Source organism: Phyllostomus hastatus, unplaced genomic scaffold (assembly GCF_019186645.2).
Source record: "Phyllostomus hastatus isolate PE091 unplaced genomic scaffold, TTU_PhHast_1.1 phas_scaffold_317, whole genome shotgun sequence".
In the NCBI taxonomy this organism is placed as follows: Eukaryota; Metazoa; Chordata; class Mammalia; order Chiroptera; family Phyllostomidae; genus Phyllostomus; species Phyllostomus hastatus.
The window spans coordinates 5,754,171-5,777,193 of NW_025334023.1; the positions used below are offsets into that span (position 1 = coordinate 5,754,171).

At 42.4% G+C, this 23,023-nt stretch overlaps 1 protein-coding gene across 1 annotated transcript; it reads left to right on the plus strand.

Annotated features, from left to right (window-relative positions):
- Positions 1 to 6,367: 6,367 nt before the first annotated feature.
- On the plus strand, positions 6,368 to 18,560 carry AQP11 (aquaporin 11). The gene is made up of 3 exons (XM_045818065.1): positions 6,368 to 7,132; positions 12,977 to 13,093; positions 16,774 to 18,560. Exons 1-3 carry the CDS (start codon positions 6,514 to 6,516, stop codon positions 16,851 to 16,853), a joined length of 816 nt encoding a protein of 271 aa, XP_045674021.1. The 5' UTR covers positions 6,368 to 6,513; the 3' UTR covers positions 16,854 to 18,560.
- Positions 18,561 to 23,023: the final 4,463 nt, after the last annotated feature.

The window sequence follows — 23,023 nt, forward strand, 5'->3', positions numbered from 1 at the left end:
TTGTTTTTATGTATTTATATTCTTTGCTATCAACTTATAGGAGTCTCTTGTGTGTTCTGAATATTAACTCCTTATTGGATAATGATTTGTAAATATTTTCTCCCATTTCATATTTCCATTTCATTCTTTGCTTGTTTGTGATGCAAAATCTATTAAATTTGATGTATCCCACCTTATTTTTGCTTTTGTGGTCTGTGCTTTTGGAGTTATAGCCAAGAAATCATAGTTAAGAACAATGTCAAAAAGCTGTCCCCCTGTGTTTTCTTCGGGAAGTTTCAGGTCTTACATTTAAGTCTTTAATCCATTTTGGGTTCACTGTTGTGCATGGTGCAAGGCATAGATCCAGCTTCATCCTTTTGCATGTGGCTGTCCCTTTTTCCCTATGCCATTTATTGAAGAGGCTGTCCTTTCCACCCTGCACATTCTTGGCACCTTTGCTGAAGATCAGTTGGGCATACATGCACGAATTTGCTTCGTGGCTGTCTATTTTGTTCCACTGGCCTCTGTGTCTATTTCCAGTACCATACTGCTTTAATTACTATAGGTTTGTAGTATGTTTTAAAATCAGGAAATGTGATATCTCTAGGTTACAGACAGCAATTTTTTAAAGCTCCCCAACTGATTCCAAAGTACACCCAAGATTGAGAACCATTAGACTCAATCATTTCTAAGGTATCTTACAGTTCTCACATTAGGAAGACAAAGGAAAACCACAATAAATAACTAATATATGAATAATTACTCTATAACGGCTACTATTTATTGATTGATAAGTGTCAGGCACTTTACTTGTGTACTACTTAATATCAACTATAAACCTTAAGGAGTAGGAATTTTACAGATGAATAAACGAGTTTAGAAAGATCTTCATTTGCCCAATACCACGCAGCTAAGTTTCAGAGCTAGACTTTAACACAGATGTCTCTGACATGCCAAGTGGACCTTTGATCACTACTGTGCACCGTTTCACGAAACCCCCACACAGCACTGGGAATGTTTGGGGGACTTTATCCTGCTTATTTGGAGGCAAATGTCAAGCTCCTGATGCCTGTGAATCGGTGTATTTCTGTGAACTTTGGAGCTTTTACTCTTCCTCGACAAGTGTTTCTGGTTTAGATGGGTCAGTTTCTAAATATGAACTATGAAGGACACATTACTTTTTATTCAGTATTTTTGGGTGGCAGCAGTTGGCCACAGAGCACACGTCTCCATCTCAAACAAACAGGGGAGATGCTGCCATCTTGTGGCATTTCTTTGTAAGGCCAGGTGTGTAATCCAACAGTGAGGCCAACCCAGCATTCAAAATTTCTAACCAGCCTGCCACTTTGCCAGCCTTCTGTCGTCTTCCTACCTGCACCATCATTTTGCCCCTCCTTATGTAGAATTATGAATAAGTCAATACAGCAACATAAGAAAATAGGTAAGAACTGAAGACAAAATAATGGAACTGCCCTCTTCTACTGGATCCTAGTAGCGTATCAGCTTTGTCAAGCTATTTTCTTACCTGTGAAATGGAGACAATAACACCCATTTCTCAGTATTACCTTGAAAACCAAATTAAAATACATATACATGTAGCTCTGGCCAGGTTGCTCAGCTGGTTGGAGCGTCGTCTCAAACTCCAAAAGGTAGCAGGTTCCATCCCAGGTCGGGGCACCTCCAGGAGGCAACCAACTGATACTTAAATCGATGTGTGTGTGTGTCTCTCTCAAATCAATAAACATATCCCTGGGCGAGGATTAAAATTGTATATATATAAACATCTGGGCAAATAGTGGCCATTTGACAAACAGTTCCTCACTACCCCTTCTTTCCTGATCCAGAGTGCACTTTGCCCTTTCTAAGTTCTTCCCACCTAAGCTATCCCAGTCTTGTTTTCCATTTACTTTCCTCGGCACTTCCCCATTGTTATTTCAGGGTCCCAGCGGCACCCAACCCCACCTGCTCACACACACGCGCGTGCGCGCACACACACACACATTGTTACACACATGGTCACACACTTGAGCCCTACCCTGGGGCAGGTGAGGGCTGGGGAGCCTCACCACCTTGCCCAGTTATGGCTCACCGCCCCTCCACTCCAGAATTGGTGCTGTCATGGACAAACAATGCAGAATGTCTTCCCTTGGGCTTCTCTGAGCTGTTTTCCCATTTCTAACAGCATTTTATGATCCTGCCAGGGGCTGGTACCCTCGAATTCTGCTTATCCCTTATCCCTGACCCTTTCATCCCTGACCCTTTCACCCCGACCCCGGGGGACCAGACACACACGCCTCTCAACTCCCTCTCCTGGCCTCACTCCCCAGCACTCCCCGCATGACTCACTCTCTCTGCTCCGCCCTCTCGCTGCTCCCCAGCCCGAAAAGCTCTCCCAGGTGTCCACAGGGTTTCCTCCCCCGCTTCTGCAGATTTCCGCTCAAGTATCACCTTATCAGAGAAGGCTTCTCTGACATTCTATACCACTATATAAAATAGCACAAACACAAAACCCCTGTAATTTTCCATCCCCTTTCCCCTGTTTAGTTTTAATTTATAACACTCTTACCACACATCACACTCCTACGGCACTAGACCAAAGGTGAATGAGTTGGTAGCTTCTTACAATGTTCTCCTGGGGAGGGCAAAGTTCACTTGGTGGGGCACTGGGTCCTCAGTTATGGGTTATTCCTGGAAACATTAATTATTATGCAACTGAGCTGGTGATAACACATGTAAGATAAAGCTATAGAAATTTATCTATCATTTTTGCTGCTGCTACTCCTCAGCACTTGGTCTACCTTCCTCATATATCTTAGAAGTTCTGCTTCTCCAGGTTTCATCTGACTTTGATGTTTACCATTTATGGTAGGAATTCCAAATCCAGAATTCAGGGAAGGGCTTGAAATTATTGCCAAGTTTGTTGTTGTTGTTTTGGGTTGTTTTGTTTTGTTTTCAAAATCCTCACCCAAGGGCACTGTTTTGCATCGCTTTTGGGGCGGAGGGGGGGAGAGAAGCATCGACTGGTTGCCTCCCGCACTGGCCCAGACCCAGTATCACATGCAGCTGTGCCACAACAGGAGACTGAATCAGAAACCCAGGCGTGAGCTCTGACCAGGCATTGAACTCACAACCTTTCTGTTATGGGACGACACTCCAACCAACTGAGCCACACTGGGTAGGACAATTGACAAGTTCTGGGGGGTATGTTTGTTTTCTAAGGTAAAGGTGCATGACAATCAAATTTAAGAGGTCAATGACTACCCCCAAAACATTAAAAATCCTAGTTTCAGGGATGAAAGCACACTATTACCCCATTTTAATATGCATAATAAATAATCATTATTTAATATCATCCTGTCTTCCCTAATAGTATAAGCAACAAAAGTAAAGGGGTAGTATCTATTCATTGCTATGAACATATAATAAAGGTCATCACTAGGTGTAGACCTTTAAATTTTTCTTTTTTTTTTTATGACTTTCTAGTCCTACAAGATGCACCAGTCTCACCTTGTATGTTTCCTGTCCCAGTCCTTGAATCAGCCATTTTCCCAAGCAGCCCTGGCTCTTTCTTCTGGAGAATGGTGTTAGAAACCAAGATCTGCCCTAGGTGTGCTCATTGCTACCAGTGTATGCTACCTCCTAAGCCCTCTCAGCCGACAGAGTAAGGAAATATGTGTGTGTATACTAACCCACACAAGATCTGTCCGGGAAAAGTCCAGCCATTGTTAATATAACGAGAACAGAGTGCACGACATCGATGTAACCTGGCAGCCAAGGAGAGTGGACTAAAATGCACATTGTGAACAATGACGACTTCACTGTACTAGTCAGTGGGGGCAGTAGACACCACTGAGTGAGCATGTGTACTGTGTGGCTATTGTATTCAAAATGACTGAGTGAGTAGATAATGAATCTGCATCAAATTTTAAATGAAGCTTAAACATTCCTCCATGGAAACTATTCAGACGATTCAGAAGGCCACAGCCATGGGCAACTGGTGATTGGCAGCTTCATCACAACAACCCGCCCACTCATATATCATGTCTCATGCAGAGTTTTTTTTGGCAAAACATCAAGTCACCCAGTTGACTCAGAACCCCTCAGCCCAGATTTGGTGTCCTGAGACTTCTGGCTTTTCCGCAAACTAAAATCACCTTTGAAAGGGAAGAGACTTCAGACCATCGATGAGACTCAGGAAAGTACAAAAGAGCAACTGACGGCAATTGGGAGAACTGTGTGAGGTCCCAAGGTGCCTACTTTCAAGGAGACTGAGGTGTCATTGTCCTATGTACAGTGTTTCTTGTATCTTGTATCTTCTTCAATAAAGGTCTCTATTTTCCATATTACATGGCTGGATACCTTCTGGATGGGCCTCGTGCATATACACACATACATATCTATAAATATGTCTGTATGTAACTATCTGTATCATATTAAGCTAAACACGAGGTCACAGTGATATCTCCAACTCATCACCACGTGGGTCATTCCAGCCTTTTCCCCTCTGGACAACAAGTTTTCGACTAGAGTACAGTTCCTTTTGCATTTAGTTTTACAGACTCCACTCATTTCCAAGTTACTTAGGTCAGCATTTTTCCCCACCCCTTTCCATGAGGTGGTTTCATATGTTTATAATGTGTATTATTTTGTCCCAGTCTTTATTCCATTTTGGGATTCCCAAAAATACTTTTTTTAAGTTTGTATACATTAAGATTTTATGGGTTTGGACAAATGCATAGTGTCATATGTCCACCATTAGTGTTAGGCAAAATGGTTTCACCATCACATAGTGCCCTCTGCGCTGAGTCAATTTAACACTTCTCCATTGACACCCTCCTAATCTCTTTTCTGCCTCTATTGTTCCCTCTTCCAGATTGTCCTATAGATAGAATCATATATAGTGTGTAGTCTCTCCGCCTTGATCCTTTTAACTAATTATATATTTAAGATTTATCCATGTCTTTGCTTAGCTTGATAGCTCATCCCTTTAAAAAGCTTTTTAAATTGTAGTAAAACACACATAACATAAATGTTACTATCTTAACCATTTTTAAGGTACAGTTTAGGGGTATTAAGTACATTTGTAACAGTGAAATGCGCTCTATCTTAATTCTAGCTTGTATTTCTCTCTTGGCCTTCAGGTTAGGAACTCCTGCCTCAGATATGCTAATTAATTAGAGGAATTCTGATTGAGGCTAGAGTGTTTGCCAGAGAAGCCCCTTGAGAAGGGCACCTGTCCTGAGAAGGTGAGGAAATAAGCATAACATAATGGCTGTTTATCAAAGATTAACAGGAGTCTCCAGGACCGGACTCAGGAACAAAGGGCTCTTCCTCGGATTCCTTTTCGGGGCCTGGCAGTCGAGCTCTCTGGGGCGGGCCCAGGGTGGGAAACACCCACCTCCTACCTCGACCCTCCTCCCTTCCCTTGACTCATCAGACAGCCTGAATGTGGGGCTCTCTTCAGTTGGATTTGAGGATTGGTTCTCTCATCTTCTCGGTTGGGGTCTTCTCCATCAATAAACCTTCCCCCACTCTCAACTCCGACGGCTTGAATATCGGCCTTTCCTTTGCAGCACCGGCGAATGACCCTTGCACCTGCGACACGCTCACACTGCGGCGCAGCGGTCACCCCAGTACACCTCCAGGATCTCTTCGTCCGGCAAAGCTGAGACTGGACTTGGGCACTGTCAGACCCGCTCTCTCCCCTCGAGGCTCGCACGAACCGGACACTTCCTGTGTGCTGGGCTCTGGGCCGCAAACTAATCGAGGAGGGGCGTCCTGGGACCCCGAGTCTACGATGTGGGCGAAAACTAACTAGATTATCAAGGAGATCAAGTTGCAGGCCATTTTTCGCACCGGTCAAACCCTGGCTCGCTCTCCTGAGGCCACTCCCGCTACCCCTTCACCCCGCTGCGCCGCAGCTCCGCACCTCCCGTCCTCCCAGTAGCACCATTACTAGAAAACGAGGTTGTTGGCCAAGAACGGTTTTACAGTTTTAGGACCGGGGAGGAAAACCCTCAGTTTCTTCGCTTCAACAACTGTCCGAGCGCAGTGTTCGTTCACCTTCCCACTCCGCGCAGGACGAACCTGCCGCGGCCGGGCCGCGAACCCGGGGTTCCCAGGGCGAGCGCGGGCCAAGGAGCGCGGGCCGCCAGCGCATGCGCCATGGCCTCCGGGCGCGCGGCGGAGCTCGGCTCGCGGCGGGGCTCACTGCTTCTAGTGGCGGAGAGCGGGGGGCCCCGGGTGCGTGCGCCTGGGTCCGGCCTGACCATTGGCCCCCGCGCCAGGGCCCTCGCAGAGCTTCCCGCGCCGCCCTCGCGGCCCCTTCTACCCTCCCCTCCTCCCGGGTCCGGTTCCGACTCCTCCGCGGAGCAGGGGTTGGGGAGGAGCCCTCCTGCGTGACCGTCGTGCCAGGAGTCCACCCTCCCCCGGCCCTGGGGAGGGGGCGGGGCTGCGGGCTTAGGACTTCGGACTCCAGCCCCAGACCGCCTGCTGCCGAACTGACCCGGCAGCTCAGCGTGCAGGGGACGAGCCATGACGGCGCCGCGGGGGCTCTGGCCCGAGGTGCAGGACACCTGCACCTCGCTGGGGTTGATGCTGTCGACCGTGCTGTTCATGGCGCTGGCTCGCGTGGTCCTCCGACGGCAAATGCACAGGCCCGTGGCCCACATCTTTGTCTTGGAGTTTCTGGCCACCTTCCAGCTCTGCTGCTGCACCCATGAGCTGCAAGTGCTGAGCGAGCAGGAACCCGCGCACCCCACCTGGCCGCTGACGCTAGTCTATTTCTTCTCCTTGGTGCATGGCCTGACCCTGGTGGGCACCTCCAGCAACCCGTGCGGTGTGATGATGCAGATGATGCTGGGGGACATGTCCCCTGAGATAGGGGCGATAAGGCTGTTGGCTCAGCTGACTGGTGCCCTGGGCAGCAGGTACTCTATGGGCGCCCTGTGGAGCCTGGGGCTGACCAGGTATCACGTCAGCGAGAGAAGCTTCACTTGCAGGAATCCCATCCACGTCGACTTGCCCAAAGCCGTCGTCATAGAGGCCACCTGCTCCTTCATCTTCCACAGCGCTTTGCTGCACTTCCAGGAGGTCCGAAACAAGCTTCGTATCCACCTGCTGGCAGCACTCATCACCTTTTTGGTCTACGCAGGTTTGTTACTCCCGCAAAACACTTGGTATCTCCGGAGCCTCTAGGTTCTTTACAAGATATGGTTGGCATCCCCGAACCTCTGTGATGCCAATATTAGTATTACCATTATTCTAAACATTGCGCATCCAGTTTTTTAAGGACAGACAGGGTCGACATAAAGATCCTCCATTCAGTGCTCTTTTGAATACCCAGAAAAAGAAGCCACTTCTGTGCGGAAACTAAGATCTTCTGAGATAATGCCAAGGGTTCAAATAGCCTACAAAGGGGTAGTTTTAATGGTAGAGAGGAAGATAACTTTTCAGCTACCTCTTTCCTCAAGCCAGCCTAGTAAAGAGCCTTTTTTGACACTCGCTGAAAAATGGTTCTGACACGACTGGTTACTCATGAGAGTGGCAAGTAGAAATTATGTAGTTCCATTTCTTAGTTGTTTTCCTGAAAAATTACTTAAAGTCCTTTTTATTTCCTTAACAATTCATCTTGAACAATAAATGAACTTTTAAGTGACCTATCAAGAAGTGTTTTAAAATTAAAACTTTCTTGAAATCAAAGACGCTTTTTACAAATGAATAACTCTTGAGAAACCTGTTGATTTCTTACAATCTGTGCACTTTGAGATCTCAGATGCAAAAACAAAAGTTTAATAATGAAAAGTGTCATTATAAAAGATTACAGCAAAATATCTTCATTGGGACTATATCTGAATTATAAAACATTTTGGAAATGCCAGGAAATTTGTAGTAAAAGTTTATCTTCTGCCCATTCAAAGTGAAACTATGAGTAGAAGCAACCCTTAAGATACGGACTCCCGGGGTGAGAATGAAAGACTTTCCCATCCATTTCCCCGACTTTGGGGCTGGAACTGCTCACTCTTTCTGTGGCCGTGAGTGGAGTAAGTGGTTTAGGCAGGAGGGCAGGACACACGCACATTTGAGGGGTTGATGAATAGTTGCTTATCCAACTTTTAGGTTTTAGGTTTTGGTGAGAGCAGGAACATTCCCTGTATATGAGCAGGATCATCCCTCGCAAAATGTTACGCCGCAGCTGGGGGTATACATTGGAGGTACACACTGGGAAGTACTCAGAAGTCACCAACATGGGTCACATCAAAATAACTGATGATGTATTTCAAGAGTATAGAACATGACTTTCCAGCAATGTCACCACAGGTGCTTTGGGTGACCAGTAACCAAGTTTCTGATTGTGCATTTATCGGTTTAGCATTTGCACTTTGAAGTTCACATAGAGGCCAGTGATGGCATTGCCACTTATGCATTGGCTTCCCAAATTTAAAAAAGAGAAAGAAAAGAAAGCTGTGATTAACATAGTAGAGCTATAAAATTACTCATGCAGATTTCCAGCAAATCTTCCTTAACTTAGGTGTGGGAGGATTTAGCTCAATGAACAGTGTAAAAGAGAACTGCATTCATTTTTAAATTAATCTGATACTGAAAAAGTATGTTATTTTACACATCTAAGTAAGTTGCCTTTGTTACAGAACCCTGTTTATTTTCTTTGTAGAATTTGATACACTTGTTTTCTTATGTAATGCCTGTCTTCTTCCACCAGACAGTAAGCTTTATGAGTAGAGAGATTAAAATTGTTTTACTAATGATAATGTATAACCACAACTTAGCATGGTGTTACCTGGTACAAAGTAAATACTCAGGATTTTTAGAATGAGTGAATGAATTAGCAAATAGTCTATTCACTTTTCAAAATTACACAGGAAGAAATAATATATAATGTCTACAGATTTTCAAAATAAGCATAATACTTTTTTTAAGAAATTGTATTATTTTTGTTTCATTTATTACTTCATTCAGGAGTTGTTTTTGTATGCTCCTCAATTATGAAGAATATAAGTAAAATTATTTATCAAAGGAGAAGGGAATTAAATCTTTTACATGTTTTCATTTTTCATACCATAACCATATGAAATAGGTGCCAATTTAAAGATGAAAACCAGATTCAAACAAAGGTCCAAAATGTTTTTTATTATACCATTTACAATAGAATGCTTAAGAGAACAGGCTTGGAGTGTGACTGTGTCCTTAGGAGAGATGCTGAATTTGGGCTTCAGTTTCCTCACCTGTAAAATGAAGAGAACTAACTATTCTATCATGAAGAATACGGTAGTGTATTCAAGTTCTTAGCATAGTGCTTGGTACAAATATTCTTCTGATCACTGGAAAGGGATAGCTTCCACAGTAGATCTGTTGATTGACATTCTCGCTTTTTACATGAGTCTTATGTGATTTTAAGAGAGTCATTCTGTCAGACAATTTGATTCCCTTTAGGAGTACCGAGAAACATTAGCGCCTCAAGTTGCCAGATTTGGGACCTAGCCTGTCACTGTGTGATTTCTCTCAGCTCACGCTGTCCTCTAAGACTCTTTGCAGTCTCCTGGCTGGACCTCCCCGCTGATGCCTGTTCTTCAACATGTGCCACATCTTCTCCCTTCAAATGTCAATAAATAGTAACTTATTTTCCGAAGGCATTTTCTGTTAGTCCTCTGTCTGATGCGTGATTCTTACTTTTAAATCATGTTTAATTACACAAGTAATATATGAATGTGTTCTGTCTGTAAAAAACTGAAACCCTACCAGTGAGACTAAAAGCGACTTTTGACTGTCATCCCCCAGCCTCGTCCCTCTCCTTCCCCGCCTGCCCTCCCCTGCAGGGCAGTCCTCCTGCACGTGTGTGTGTCCTTTCGAACTTTTTAACGTGCATTGATTATACGTGTGGTAAGACCCTGTAGAAACCATTATGTGTGTTTGCGTTCACTAAAGAGTTTCATACCTTTCTGTGGTTTGCTTTTTTTGGTAGTGGTTGTTGAATGATCTATCTTGCAAATCTATGTTAGGGAAGAGATTTCTCTCATTATTTCAAAATATTGAATGGTATTCCAAAGTAATAATAAACTAACTTACTTAGCTATATTCTCATGAATGGGCCTGTAGGTTTTCCCCAGTTCTTTGCTACTATAATTAAACCTTGTGTATAGGCGTGTCTGCATATAATTAAACCTTGTGTACAGGCATGTTAAACCTTGTGTACAAGCAGCAGTGTTTCTACAGCACAGTGGTTTTCATAGGAGCCAGTCTTGCCCCCAGGGAGCATTGGCAATGTCTGGAGACATTTTGTTGTTAGAAAGGTGCGGGCGGGCTGTGGTGGGGGTGGGAATGGATGTGCTACTGGCACCTAGTGGGTAATGGTCAGGGATGCTGGTAAACATCCCACAGTACATAGGGCAGCTCCTACAACACGGACTTACGCAGTCTAAAACATCAAAGTCAATGTCAAAGGCAAATGTTTTGGGCTTCATTGACACAGAAGCCACTTCTGATATAGATTTCTATGTCCGTTAACTACTGCTATGTAATAAACCACCCCCAGTCTTAAAATGATGACAATAATGTATTTTTTCATGATTCTCAGGGTTAGATAGAAAATTCTTCTGAGACCAGATAGTTGGTCAGTTGGTGGGGCTGGAAAAACCCAGGTGGCCTCATTCATGTGGCTGGTAGTTGGCACCAGCCATCATCCCAGGTGCCTCAGTTCTTCACGTGGCCTCACCCCCAGCAGCACAGACCAGCGTGCTTACACAGTCACGGCATTGTTCTAAGAGAGCAAACAGTGAGGGCCGACGATGGGTTTACTGAGACTCGAACTTGGAACTTACACAGCATCACTCATACTCAGAATAGCAACACTTCTGTTGCATTCTGCCTATGCAAGTCACAAGGCCAGTCTACGTTCAAGAGAGGAGAAACAGAATCTACCTCTCAGTAGGAGGGGCAGCTCCCACCGAGTCACACTGAGCGGAACTGGTGATGTGAGGACTCAAGGATAAAGGGATTGAAGTAGTTTCGATTTTAGGATGGTATAAGACCGATGGATAGTGTTCTTGGACATGTTGGAAAGTCTTTGGCTTCGGAATACCAAAAGTAAACTAATTATGAGGGCAATGGTTCAGTATATTTTTATTGATAGATGCAAAAAAAATCACAGGTCACTAATTATATTATCATAGCACATATTACATTATATTGTAAAGGTCTGTGTGAGCCCTTATCTTTCTGCCCACACGGTGTGGGAACTGAACCTGGTTCACTGCTCAACATCTTCATGTCCACACAAGTTCAATGTTTTCAGCCTATCAGGTGTGAAATCTTATGAAAGCTTCACTTAATTGCCAGTTTTACTTTGCTGCATTTTATGAAGACAATTAACATGGTGTGATCTATGTCAATATAAAATCTGCGAAGACCTTGGACTCTCTCTCTGTGGCTGAGTCGGGCAGATGTGTGTGCAGAGCCTCTCCATGGAAGGACCACCAGAAATGTCACCATCTCAGGGATGATCTTAGGGCATGTTCTGAGAAGCGAGCCACGGCTCTGGTGAGCACTGCTGGACAGGTGGTCCGCCCTCCTCTGCCTTTCCTGTCTTGCGGTGTAGCCAGAACTATTAACTCCTAAGTCCCATGTCAGAGGTGCCCTGGGTGCAGAGCTGGACCATGAATACCGAAAAGGAGTCAACAGTTAGAATGTATGCTTGTCGGTCATGGCTAGTCAGTCACATCTTTGTAGAACACATTTTGAAACCACTTTACTGAGGTATCATTTCCATAGCATTCAGTTACTTCTTCAGGGCTTTCTTGACAAGTCTAAGTGGAGCCAGGGATAATGCTTTGGTCCAGAGGAACCTGGGGTGTTGTATCCATTTTTAAATGCATTTTCATTTTATTTTTATTATTCATTCACTTGAATTGATCAGTGTCAAGAGCAGCCAAATCTCTATTTCATAAAACTCTGTAGAAACATAGAGCAGATTCACTATGAATGTGCATTTTACAATAATATACAGGAAAAGCAGCGGACTAACATTCTTAATGTCCTTTGTATTTTTTTTTGCACTGGACATGTTATAATGTGTAATCTATTTTCCTACTCTATAATATGCCAGCTGAGTCTACAAAGAAAGATCAAAGAATAAGAATACAGTCCACCCTGCATTTGGAACCCCGCAGGTTCTGAATCCATGGATTCCAAGTCCATGGGGTTGAGCAACCATGGATCAAAACTATTCTTGTTGTTGCTGTTGCACTTTACTTATGCACTCACTGGTTGATTCTTGTATGCGCCCTGACTGGGGATTACTCAACCTAGGTGTATCAGGGCAGCGCTCCAGCCAGCTGAGCTACTTGGCCTGGGCAATCAAAATATTCTTAAAAATGGTTTCGTTGTTGCTGACGTGCACTGTGTAGCTAGGCCTCGTGCTGGTTGTGACTGTACTGACGTTTTATCTTGTTGTTATTCCATAAACAATAAACAATTACTTACATAGCATTTACATTGTATTAGGTATTATAAGTAATCCTGAGATGATTTAAAGCAGGGGTGTCCAACCCTTGACCCATGGGCTGCATGCGGCCCAGGATGGCTATGAATGTGACCCACCATAAAATCATAAATTTACTTAAAACCCTGTTTTTGCTCATCAATTTGCATTAGTGTTTGTGTGTTTAATGTGTGGTCCAAGACAACTCTTCCTCCCAGTGTGGCCCAGAGACGCCAAAAGGCTGGACACCCCTGACTTAAAGTATATAGAAGGATGGGACTGTGTGTGTGTGTATCATGTATGTTATATATAATATATATGTTGTGTGCAATTGCTATGCCATTTTATATAAGGGGCTTGAACAGTTGTAGAGTTTGGTATCTGTGGGGGTCCTGGAGCCAGCCCTACCCAGACACCCAGGGATGACTGTAACCCCTTTATTTTCAGTTGCCAGAGAATGTAAGATACATGGTTTGGTATCACTCTGCTTAAACTGTATTACAGGAGGAAGTCTAACAGGAGCAATCTTTAATCCAGCTTTGGCACTTTCACTACATTTCAAGTGTTTTGATGAAGCATTTCTTCAATTTTTTATAGTATATTGGCTGGCTCCTTCTTTAGGTAAGCATATTTTCATTTAATATGATTGAAAGATATAATTTGTCTTAAAATATGATATGGAATGTCACTGTAATACATCAGTTTCTAAGGTCAGAGTGCTCACGAAAGAGAAAATGAGAAAGCTAGTTAACATGCCCGAAATAAGTTTATCTTGTGCAGTATCCTTTAAAGCTATTTTTGTCTTCAAAGAAACAAAATTATCTAATTAAGGATAGTCAGTTCCAAGTATGGTAACACTTTTAAAAACTCTCAGCTATGAGGGCAAAAAAAGTGAGGAGTGATTAATTCCATTAAAAAATAATCTTTTTTTTGTTAAAGGAATTAGTTTTTTCAAATTTGTGAGGTCCATATAAACTACTTTTTAGTTCATTTGACTCCTTTTGCAAACAAGCATCTCAAAAAACAATGAATACTGGTAATGAACATAGTTTTACAATCTGTAAGATTCATTCCTATTGCTTCTATTGGGATGGGCCAAATAACACAAAAAGTTTTAAAAAATACAGTGGTACCTCAGTGCTCATCGTGAACTCATTCTGGGACTCACACTGAAACCGATGAGTCCCCAACGATGAAGCACTTTCTCCTGTGGGGAGTGCTGCCACCCTCTTTTCTCGTCAAAACGTGACTTGTGACGAGTGCAGACACCGCATGCCGAGGTATGACTGTGTCGCCATAATTTGCATTTCTTTATATAAGTTATCAGCATTTCTTGATTCTGTTTAGTCCCTTGTTTTAAGCCCTATTATAATTCAAAACTACAAATGAATATGAGGATGCCTGGCTTTCTATTACTTCATCCTTTTTGTCCACAGTCAGCCTTTTGTTTCTCGTTGCTCGATCCCGGTTTTTTTAAAGGGCGCGGGCGGAAGCGAACAGTGCGGCACCCGCAGGAACAGCTGTCACACCCCGTCCGCGGGGCCCCTCGCCTCCCGCTCCTCTGTGTCATGTCCAACACGCGCAACAGGAATGCATGCGGGTGCAGCTATGAAGGCTGTCAGGGAACACGAGCATTTTAAAAGGCTACTAATGGTGCCTTTTTTTTAGTTCATCGGGTTGCTCACGTTTTCCAATAACAACTACTTTAAAGATAAATTTTCCCTATTTTTTTTAAGAAATCTTTTTTTTTAAAGATTTTATTTATTTATTTTTAGAGAGGGAAGGGAGGGAGATAGAGAGAGAGAGAGAAAAACATCAATGTGCGGTTGCTGGGGCTTATGGCCTGCAACCCAGGAATGTACCCTGACTGGGAATCGAACCTGGGACACTTTGGTTCCCAGCCTGTGCTCAATCCACTGAGCTACGCCAGCCAGGGCTCAATTTTCCCTGTTTTTTAATTTAAGAGTTAAAAATGTCACTGCAGTCAGTGAAGTTAAAAAGGCCACTAATTGGACAGGTCTAGTGACGGTTTCCATGTGAAAAATCCATGTGAAAAAGAAGTCTGATTCAACATCAAACATATATTATTAACATTATATACATACTTGTTAGCGTTCCAACCGCAAATATTAACAACAGGCCATGATAATAAGGAGTTATTTCTCTCATTACTTGAAAGAACATTAAAAAGTAGGACTTTTCCAGAAGAATTTTATAAGAAATCAGAAGTAAGGACATTCTCTGTAAAAGGACCATGACATTTTACTTTAAACATGTACTGAAGCCCCATCACTCAGTAACTTCTTCCTGAAGAGTATCTGGGGAAAAAATCTCATGACAGATAAAAAAGAAGCAATCATCTCCATCCACTTTAGAAAGCAGACAGGAGAGGGAAAACAGGGAGGGAAAACAGTCTATATTCCGTCATGTTAGTGCAGTCCAGAACGGGAGGTGCAACCATTTATGGCCATTACCGAAACAATCCAAACAAAAAACAAATGCACTTTTATCCACTTCTTTGCTTCCTATTTAGGGAATCTTTTAAAAATGGAATTGGGGAATCAACTTTTTTTGTAATTGGTATGGCCCAACTTAGTTTGTTGAAAACAAGCATCCAAAGATTCTTAGTTGGCTTAAAGACCTCCTAGCTTTTTTCTAAGTACATTCAACATAAAATTCCTGTTGTAGCTTTTGGTTTAAAGAGACATGTTCCTGTGTTTTTCCAAGACACTCATGAATGATAAACAGTACACGAATCCTTCCACGTATGTGGGAAAAAAAGACGTGAATAAATGGCAGTTCTGAGAATACTGAATTCTAGCTTACCATGAATCTGGCATACACTGAAGTTACATTCTACACTGAAATTACATTCCACACTGAACTTACATTCCCACTGGGAAAAGAAAATGGCCTCAAATGAAATAAGATCAGAGTTAAACTCTAAGAAGGACCGGAAACATAAGAAGTCATATTTTTACCAGAGTTACTGAGAGGGCGAGCCAGAGCAAACAGAGCCCCGTTAACACCAACACCACCTCTGGCAGCACCACGGTGCCACGGTGCGGGGGGCGGGGAGGAGATCGAGACAGACGGGAGTCCCTGCACAGCGATCTTCTTTCCTCTCCTCACCAAGCAGGGGCACACTGTTCTGGGAAACCACAGACCCTGTTCTTTTTTGTTTCTCTACACAGCAGACATTGTAATCCCTTTAATGACCCCTGCCACCTCCCCCAAATTAATTTAAAATGTTATAAATATGACTATAACACTGTATATAAAAGTAATTCTCTACACATTTTACAGAATGAAAATTAGCAAATTATAATGCTCATGTGAAATAGAAATTCCATTTTAGGAAAACGTTTGAAATGTAATATCTTATTTTCTAGCTCTGACTTCATAAAGAAAATGTCAAATTTGGCAGATCAGTTAACAGGGATGGTTTCTGACTTTTGTTTCGTTTCAAGCCTTTGATTGCAAACAGACTCATCTTTTTAAAACGTTAAGCTACCCAAATGCTAGTTAAACCTTAAAGTTTCGTGTTGTTACCAAACAAGAGTAAATATCAAGCCTGCACGTGACAAAAACTCATTCTTAATCCTAGTTTAAACTGACCTAGAACTTTAAACCCAAGTATGTTAAGATGAACACATGAACTACTGGAGACTTTCAGAGGCCTCCCTTTCAAGACAGCGATTTGGGCCCCGTGGCCCCCTGGACGCAGCCCTGGCTCCCACTGACCGCTCAGCCAGAACCTACGTGCCAGACTTGTCTGCTGTGACCTCAAAATGAAGACTTACTAATATGTAATTTTTTTTACATATATAAGGTTTAAAATTTCAGCATTAACCAAAATTCTATTTTAGGTATTTTGCTTGTTATAGTTTTAAAAGTCATTAATGGTTAAAATTGATAGAAAAAAATGAGACGAGATAAAGTAATCTAACATACTGTTCTTTTTGAGCATCCCAAGTGAAAATGCAGGAGTGCTTTCAACTGGGTCATTCTCCCAGGGCGTGCCCTGCGCCCAGGGTGCTGCCATTTTAAAGAAGAGCAGAGGGAGGCCCGAGTTGCTCACTCCGCAAGCCTGCAACAGAGCCAGAACTGGAACTCCAAATATTCCAGTTTTGTTTACCCTATAAATAAATGTTTAGATCTTACTGGTTTTACAAAGTACATACAGTTTTTAAGGATTCATGGTTGAAGAAAAATAATGTGAGAATATTAGATTTAGAAAATACCTACATTCTATGTAGGATTGATGTCACTAATTTTATTTTATTGTATTTATCTTTCAGGTATATTGTCCATGATTTTGATGTTCAGCTTTTTCCTTCCATGGCTGCATAACAACCATACGACTGATAAAAAGGAATAACTATTCCAAAGGACTCGGACTAAATGACAGGACAGTTCAGCTGGACGTGATGAAGATTTTGTCACCTCATAGTCAACACACTGGCTGCACTGCAGTGGCAACTGCTGGCCTCCTTTGAGGAAGCTGCCTTAGTTCTCATCACTGGGACTTAAAAAAATTACTGTGCAAACGAGGTACCCCATGTTTCTCAGTTAAGACTTGTTCTTTCGAGTATGTATTCAGTGCTGCTAGAAAAGGCCCACTACATTAAATATAAATCTCAAGTGATAATTGTCCATTTTGATGAGGAAAAAAGTGAGCACAGGGTGAGAAGGGAAAGCAAGGCGGTGGCAGGCCCAAAGAGAGAGTGTGTATACCAAGCGTCTGAGTGAAGAGGATTTTTAACCAAAGTGCAATGAGCTGCGCTCACAGAGCCGGAGAGACGCCACTACCCAGCCAGCACCTCACACCCCGGAACCGGTGTTGCCTTTCAATAGGAAAGTTGCTTTTGGAAGTAGATTATATATCTATTCACACTCAAGGGGTTTCCTACATTTTAAATATATTCTAATCTAAAATATTTTAAGTAGAGAGAATCCCTAGCTTTAGGCAAGCTGTTGCTCTTTATTAGGATATAATCGAACAAAGCACCCACACAAAGTCAAGAGGTAAGCTTTTCACACTTATTTGATCCTAATCAAAGTAGGTGGGGCATGTATTTTTAATCTGCTCTACAGATAAGGAAACTAAATCCAGGGGGTTGCTGCCCTGCCCAAGGTCAAATGCAGCCAAATACCCTCTTTAGGACTTCTACTTCAATACAAAAAGTGTTCTCCATCTTCAGTATGACTACAGGGAAATTGAAGATTTTGAAGAAACATTAAATACTTCATAATGTTAAAATTTGTTTAGGAATTAGCTTTTTTTTTAAGGCTTAAAGAACCTTTAAATTTCCTCTATTAGAGCTCTCCTTTATTGTACGAGGTCTACTTTATTAAATGTCTAGGCCATGAGTTAGGTGTGTTTCTCTCCAAAGGCAATTCCATTATCAGGATTAGAACTGAAGTAAAAAAATAGGGGGTGAAATAAAATCTGTCTGAGCAATAATCAATTAAGCAAGTGATAAGCTGCCAGGTAATTTAAGTGCAGCTTGGCGATCAGCTTCTAGATAGTTCCTCTCCTTACACCTGCAGACGGAACCGCGCAGGAGGCTGCCCACCAGGCAGCCCGTCAGTCCGCCGGTGCTGGACTCCCAGACGCACACCGCAGCAGCGCCTGTTCTAAATGCAGAGTTCGTGAAATTGTGACTGTGGCTGAATGCAGTCTCTGACATGTTTTATTTAAAACATAAAAAGCAAGTATTTTAAGTCTTTTTCCCATAATAATCCAGTTTCTCTTGCAAACGATCAAAAGATCTAGCAATACTAGGCCTACATTCTGCCATGGGAACAACAGAAAGTGGTCATTCCCTTTAAAGTGGTCCCTTCAGCCCTGGCCTGCGGTTGGTTGGGTGTCATCCAGCAAAGCGAAAGGTCACTGGTTCAATTCCTGGTCAGGGCACCTGCCTGGGTTGTGGGTTTGGCTCCCTGTCAGGTGTGAGCAAGAGGCAAATTATCAGTGTTTCTCTCACATTGATGTTCCTCTGCTTCTTTTTCTATCCCTTCCCCTTTCTCTAAAATATAACTATTTTTTAAAAATTAAAATAAAACGGTCCCTTTGCCACTCTCATTTCACCTGTATCATGGCTGTTTTTCTTAGACTTTTTAAAAATGCATGTTTCTATCATGAGGACTCTGTGGCTTAAGAAAAATGAGTATTAATTTGTGAAAACACCCAGCCCTCTAAACTACACTTGTCAGAATTTCAGTTGGTGACTTCTGATGACACTGCTTTTCCTGAATCCCTCTCAAACGGTAGCATTTTCCTCTCCCACGCCTGACACTACTGGGCATGGAGGTGGAACGGGTTCCTTGCTCCTCGTTGCTGCTTCCCACCTATCCTCTTCTGCTCCTTACTAAAAACTTGTTATCAGACCGTGGCATTGGCAACCTGGGTACTTCTTGCAGTTGTCGACCGTATAGTCCCCTCCATTCCCCTTGTTCTTGTAAGAACTTAGTTCCTGTCTTACTCTCAGTCTCTGCAACACTACTGCCGTTACAGTTCTGGGTGATTTTAATACTTGTACAGATGATGCTTCCAGGGTCTTGGCCTCTCAGTATGCTGGCTACACTGAAAGACTCAATAATTTTTTCTATTGTCTTAGCTACAACTTTGGTCATAACCTTGAACTTGTCATTACTAATGACTCAGACTCTTCTATGATCTCAAACACCCCACTCTCCAACACTAACCCCCCTTTCCAGCTCAAGGACACTCTCACCAAGGAGTCCTTGACCCCCGGGGGGACTTTTGTCTACTGACACCACCTCTTTTTCACTCCTCTCACTCCTCTCAAGTATTCTCTTCTCCTTAAGCAGCTTAAATTACACACCTGCATACAATCTGAACTTCCTTGTTCTTCTATTCATCACAGTCAGATGGCTTAGCCATATTTCTCCTTGGTTGTCCAATACTGAAAGTTGATACTGTACATGCAGCTCTACTTAATTCAGACTGCGCGGCTTACCCATTCCATTGATGGATACTCTAGTTACTCACTATGAAAGCAGTACGCCGACAAATATTCTTGTGCATGTCTCCTTGCGTCTGTGTGTGTGTCTCCCTAGGGAGGTAGACTCCCACACCTTTCATTCCGGCCTGCTCGCGTAGTTTGGTCCCAAACATCCACTTACTCTTGCCCAGATTTCTGCAATAACTTTCTGTTTCTATTGCCTGAGTGATCCTATTAAAATAATCAAGTCATGCCACAGCTTCCTATTTCAGACAGAAAGCGTGTATTTTCCAGTTAACTATTATAAAACTGGAGGTAATTGGTGGTACAAATTATTAATGTGTTGGAGAAAATTGCGTATGAACCAGTGGGACTTCTGGGTTATCAAGACACCACTGCCCTACTTAGCAATTGTTTGTGAACTAGTTCACATTATTTAAGAACATGCTGTAGCAGGCCCTGACCAGGCAGCTCAGTTGGTTAGTGCATCATCCCAATACGCTAAGGTTGTGGGTTCAATCCTCAGTCAGGGCACGAAGAAGCAACCAGTGAATACATAACTGGAACAAATCAATCAATCTCTTTCTCTCTCTCCAAAATCAATTAAAAAGAAAATATGCTGTAGCAAAACTGTACTTGAATGCTAGAGCTACACTTTAATAACTACACTTTAAATCATCATATATAATGAATAATTTTCTTCTAAAAGTGTACAAGATTCCACAACTTACTGTGGAAATATTTTTTAGTTTAAGCACATGTTCAGATAATTATTCTGTAGCTTTACTACAACTACAATATAAGTCCTGGATTCTAGGCTTCTGTTTGCTGTAGTAGCTTCTTAACTAGTCTCTTTGCCTTTAGTCTTCCTCCTTGACATTCTACATACTCAAGGTGTCCAGGCTGGTTTCCTGACCTACCACTTCAGTCCCCACACAGGAACCTGCAATGGCTCCCCATAATACCACCCCCGGCCCCCACTACAGCACTTAATACTCTAAAATTGCCTGCTTCCTAGCTTGAATGCTTTGAAGCAAGGACTGCTTTTTAATCTGTATACTCACCAGCAAATAACAGGCACTCAAAATGAATTAAAAGCCCCCTACTGATGCAAAATACAGTACTCCCCACTCCTTCACAATTTCCTCCCACAGTAGCTAGTCAGGCTCCTCAATATACCCTTGCTACCACACTCAGCTGTCCTAAAATCCGTGCTTACTCTGGCCTCTGAGCCATTCTTTTACCATCAAAGGTGGCAAGTCTCAAACTGCAAAATCAACTTTAAAAGATTAAAAACAAGCAAATTTCAAATGCCCAAATGTTAGTTAAACTAGTTAACAGAAGTGTGTACATGTTAACAGTTCAAAAGTAAGTCTCTCCTCTTGAAGATGATTATGACCTTGGAGATTATGAAATGAATGATTTCTGAACTAAACAGAAAAAGCAAAGACAGATTGATACATATGATGATATTATTAAACTCCATGCTTCTACAAGACATCAAACAAAATGAAAGGACAGGTCACGGACTAGGAGGTTAGTATCCAGAATACAGTATGAAGGAAGATCAGTAAGAGAAAGAACTACTTAAAAAAGTCAAATGTACAAAGCAGGATGGTATTCAGTCTCACTAGGAACATGGCAACTGTCATCATAATGAAATACTCTCTTCATATTCATCAGATTGGCAGAAATTAAGATATCTGGAAAAACCAAAACCTGGCAAGGATATAAAGAAGCAATGAATATTATTCCCTAATGGAGGAAGTGTAAATTGTCACAATCTTTTCAGAGACCAGTTGAGCAAAATCTAGCAAAATTAAAGGTTTACATAAGCATTTTAAATGACATTTTGTTTGTGGTCCTGAAGGGAAACATATTTTTTTAAAGAATTTATTTATTTAATTTTAGAGGAAGGCACGGAGAGAGGGAGAGAAACATCAATGTGCGGTTGCCTCTCAGGTGGCCCCTACTGGGTACCTGGCCTACAAGGCAGGCATGTGCCTTGGCTGGGAATCAAACCAGTGACCCTTTAGTTCGCAGGCTGGTGCTCAATCCAGAGCCATACCAGCCAGGATGGGAAACATACTTTTATCACAGGCGTGATGAATGTAAGCTACTATGAAAGAAATGCGCATCTGTACATAAGACACCTGTGAGACGTTCACCACAGTGCTGCTTTAATAACAAGTAACGGGAGCCTTGAATGCCCATCTGGAAGATGGATGAGCTGTGCTGTGGAGCAGCCTGTACCAACTTGGATAAAACTCTCAAAAAACAGAAGGATTCCACCAATAAAAGGCTAAAAACATGGAACCCAATTCCACAGTGTTCATAGGATACATACATATGTGGCAAAAATACAAACCAAATTTATGATCAATACCAAATCTGGGCTAGTGGTGACCTTTGAAGAGGAAGAGACTGGGATGGGGCAACACGAAAAGGGAGCTTCGGTTGTATTTCTATAGTTTTATTTCCCTACTGCGTGTGAACATGTGGGCATGTGTTCCATTTAATGCCAAAAATATTTCAGAACACATAAAAATAAGTCATGATAAACTTTTCCTTTACCTGATTTAGCTACAGTTTTGCATTTCAACAATGATAATTATAACTTTTTTAATTCTTTGAAACTCTTATGATATATATAGCCCAGTTTCCTATTCTTCAGGTTAAAAAAAAAAGGAGAGACACACCACTGGGGAAGTACTAGTTTTCTAGTGCAGCCGTAGCAAAGTACCACAAACTAGGTGGTTTGGCGCAAAAGAAGGAATATTGTCTCTCAGGTGCAGAGGCCAGAAGTCCAAGACCAAGGCATCAGCAGGCCCAGGCTCCCTCTAAAAGTACGACATCTGTCCCGGGCCTCTCTCCTCGCTTCCGGCGCAGTCAGGCATTCCTCAGCTTATAGACATGTTACTAAAATCTTCCACCTTCACAGAACCTTTGCTCGGTTCATTTCCGCCCACTTCCAAATTCTCCCTTGTTATAAGGACACCAGCCATCTTGCATTAGGGACCATCCCAATGATTTCATTTTAATTTGTCTGCCTCTGTAAAGACCCTATTTCCAAATAAGGTCACATTCTGAGGTGCTGACGTTAGGACTTTAACATCTTTTGGGGGAGACACAATTCAACCCACAGAAGGGAGAAAAGAACCATCTCCCTCCTTCCCATCTCCCACTTCTCCCAGAAACTTTATTTTCCTACGTTCTTCCAGAGCTGTTTTAAGTGTTCGCAAGTACATGATACAGACAATCCCCACTGTAACCTCCAGCCCCAGATCCTCTATCTTTGCATCTTGATTTTTTTCATTTACTGTATCTTGGAGTTTCTTTAGTATTGGCACCCAATTGTTTTTAAGGAGTAGCTTTCCACTGTATGCAGGTACTGTAAATTGACCCATGCCTTATTATAACAGAGGATGTTTTCAGTCTTTTGCTTTTATAAATAAAATTGCAATTAATATCCTTACAAATATCTTTTCTTAATGTGCAAATTTATCTATAGGATAAATTCCTCTAAATGGATTTTCTAAGTCAAAGATCATGTGCATTTTAAATTTTGACAATGTGTCCT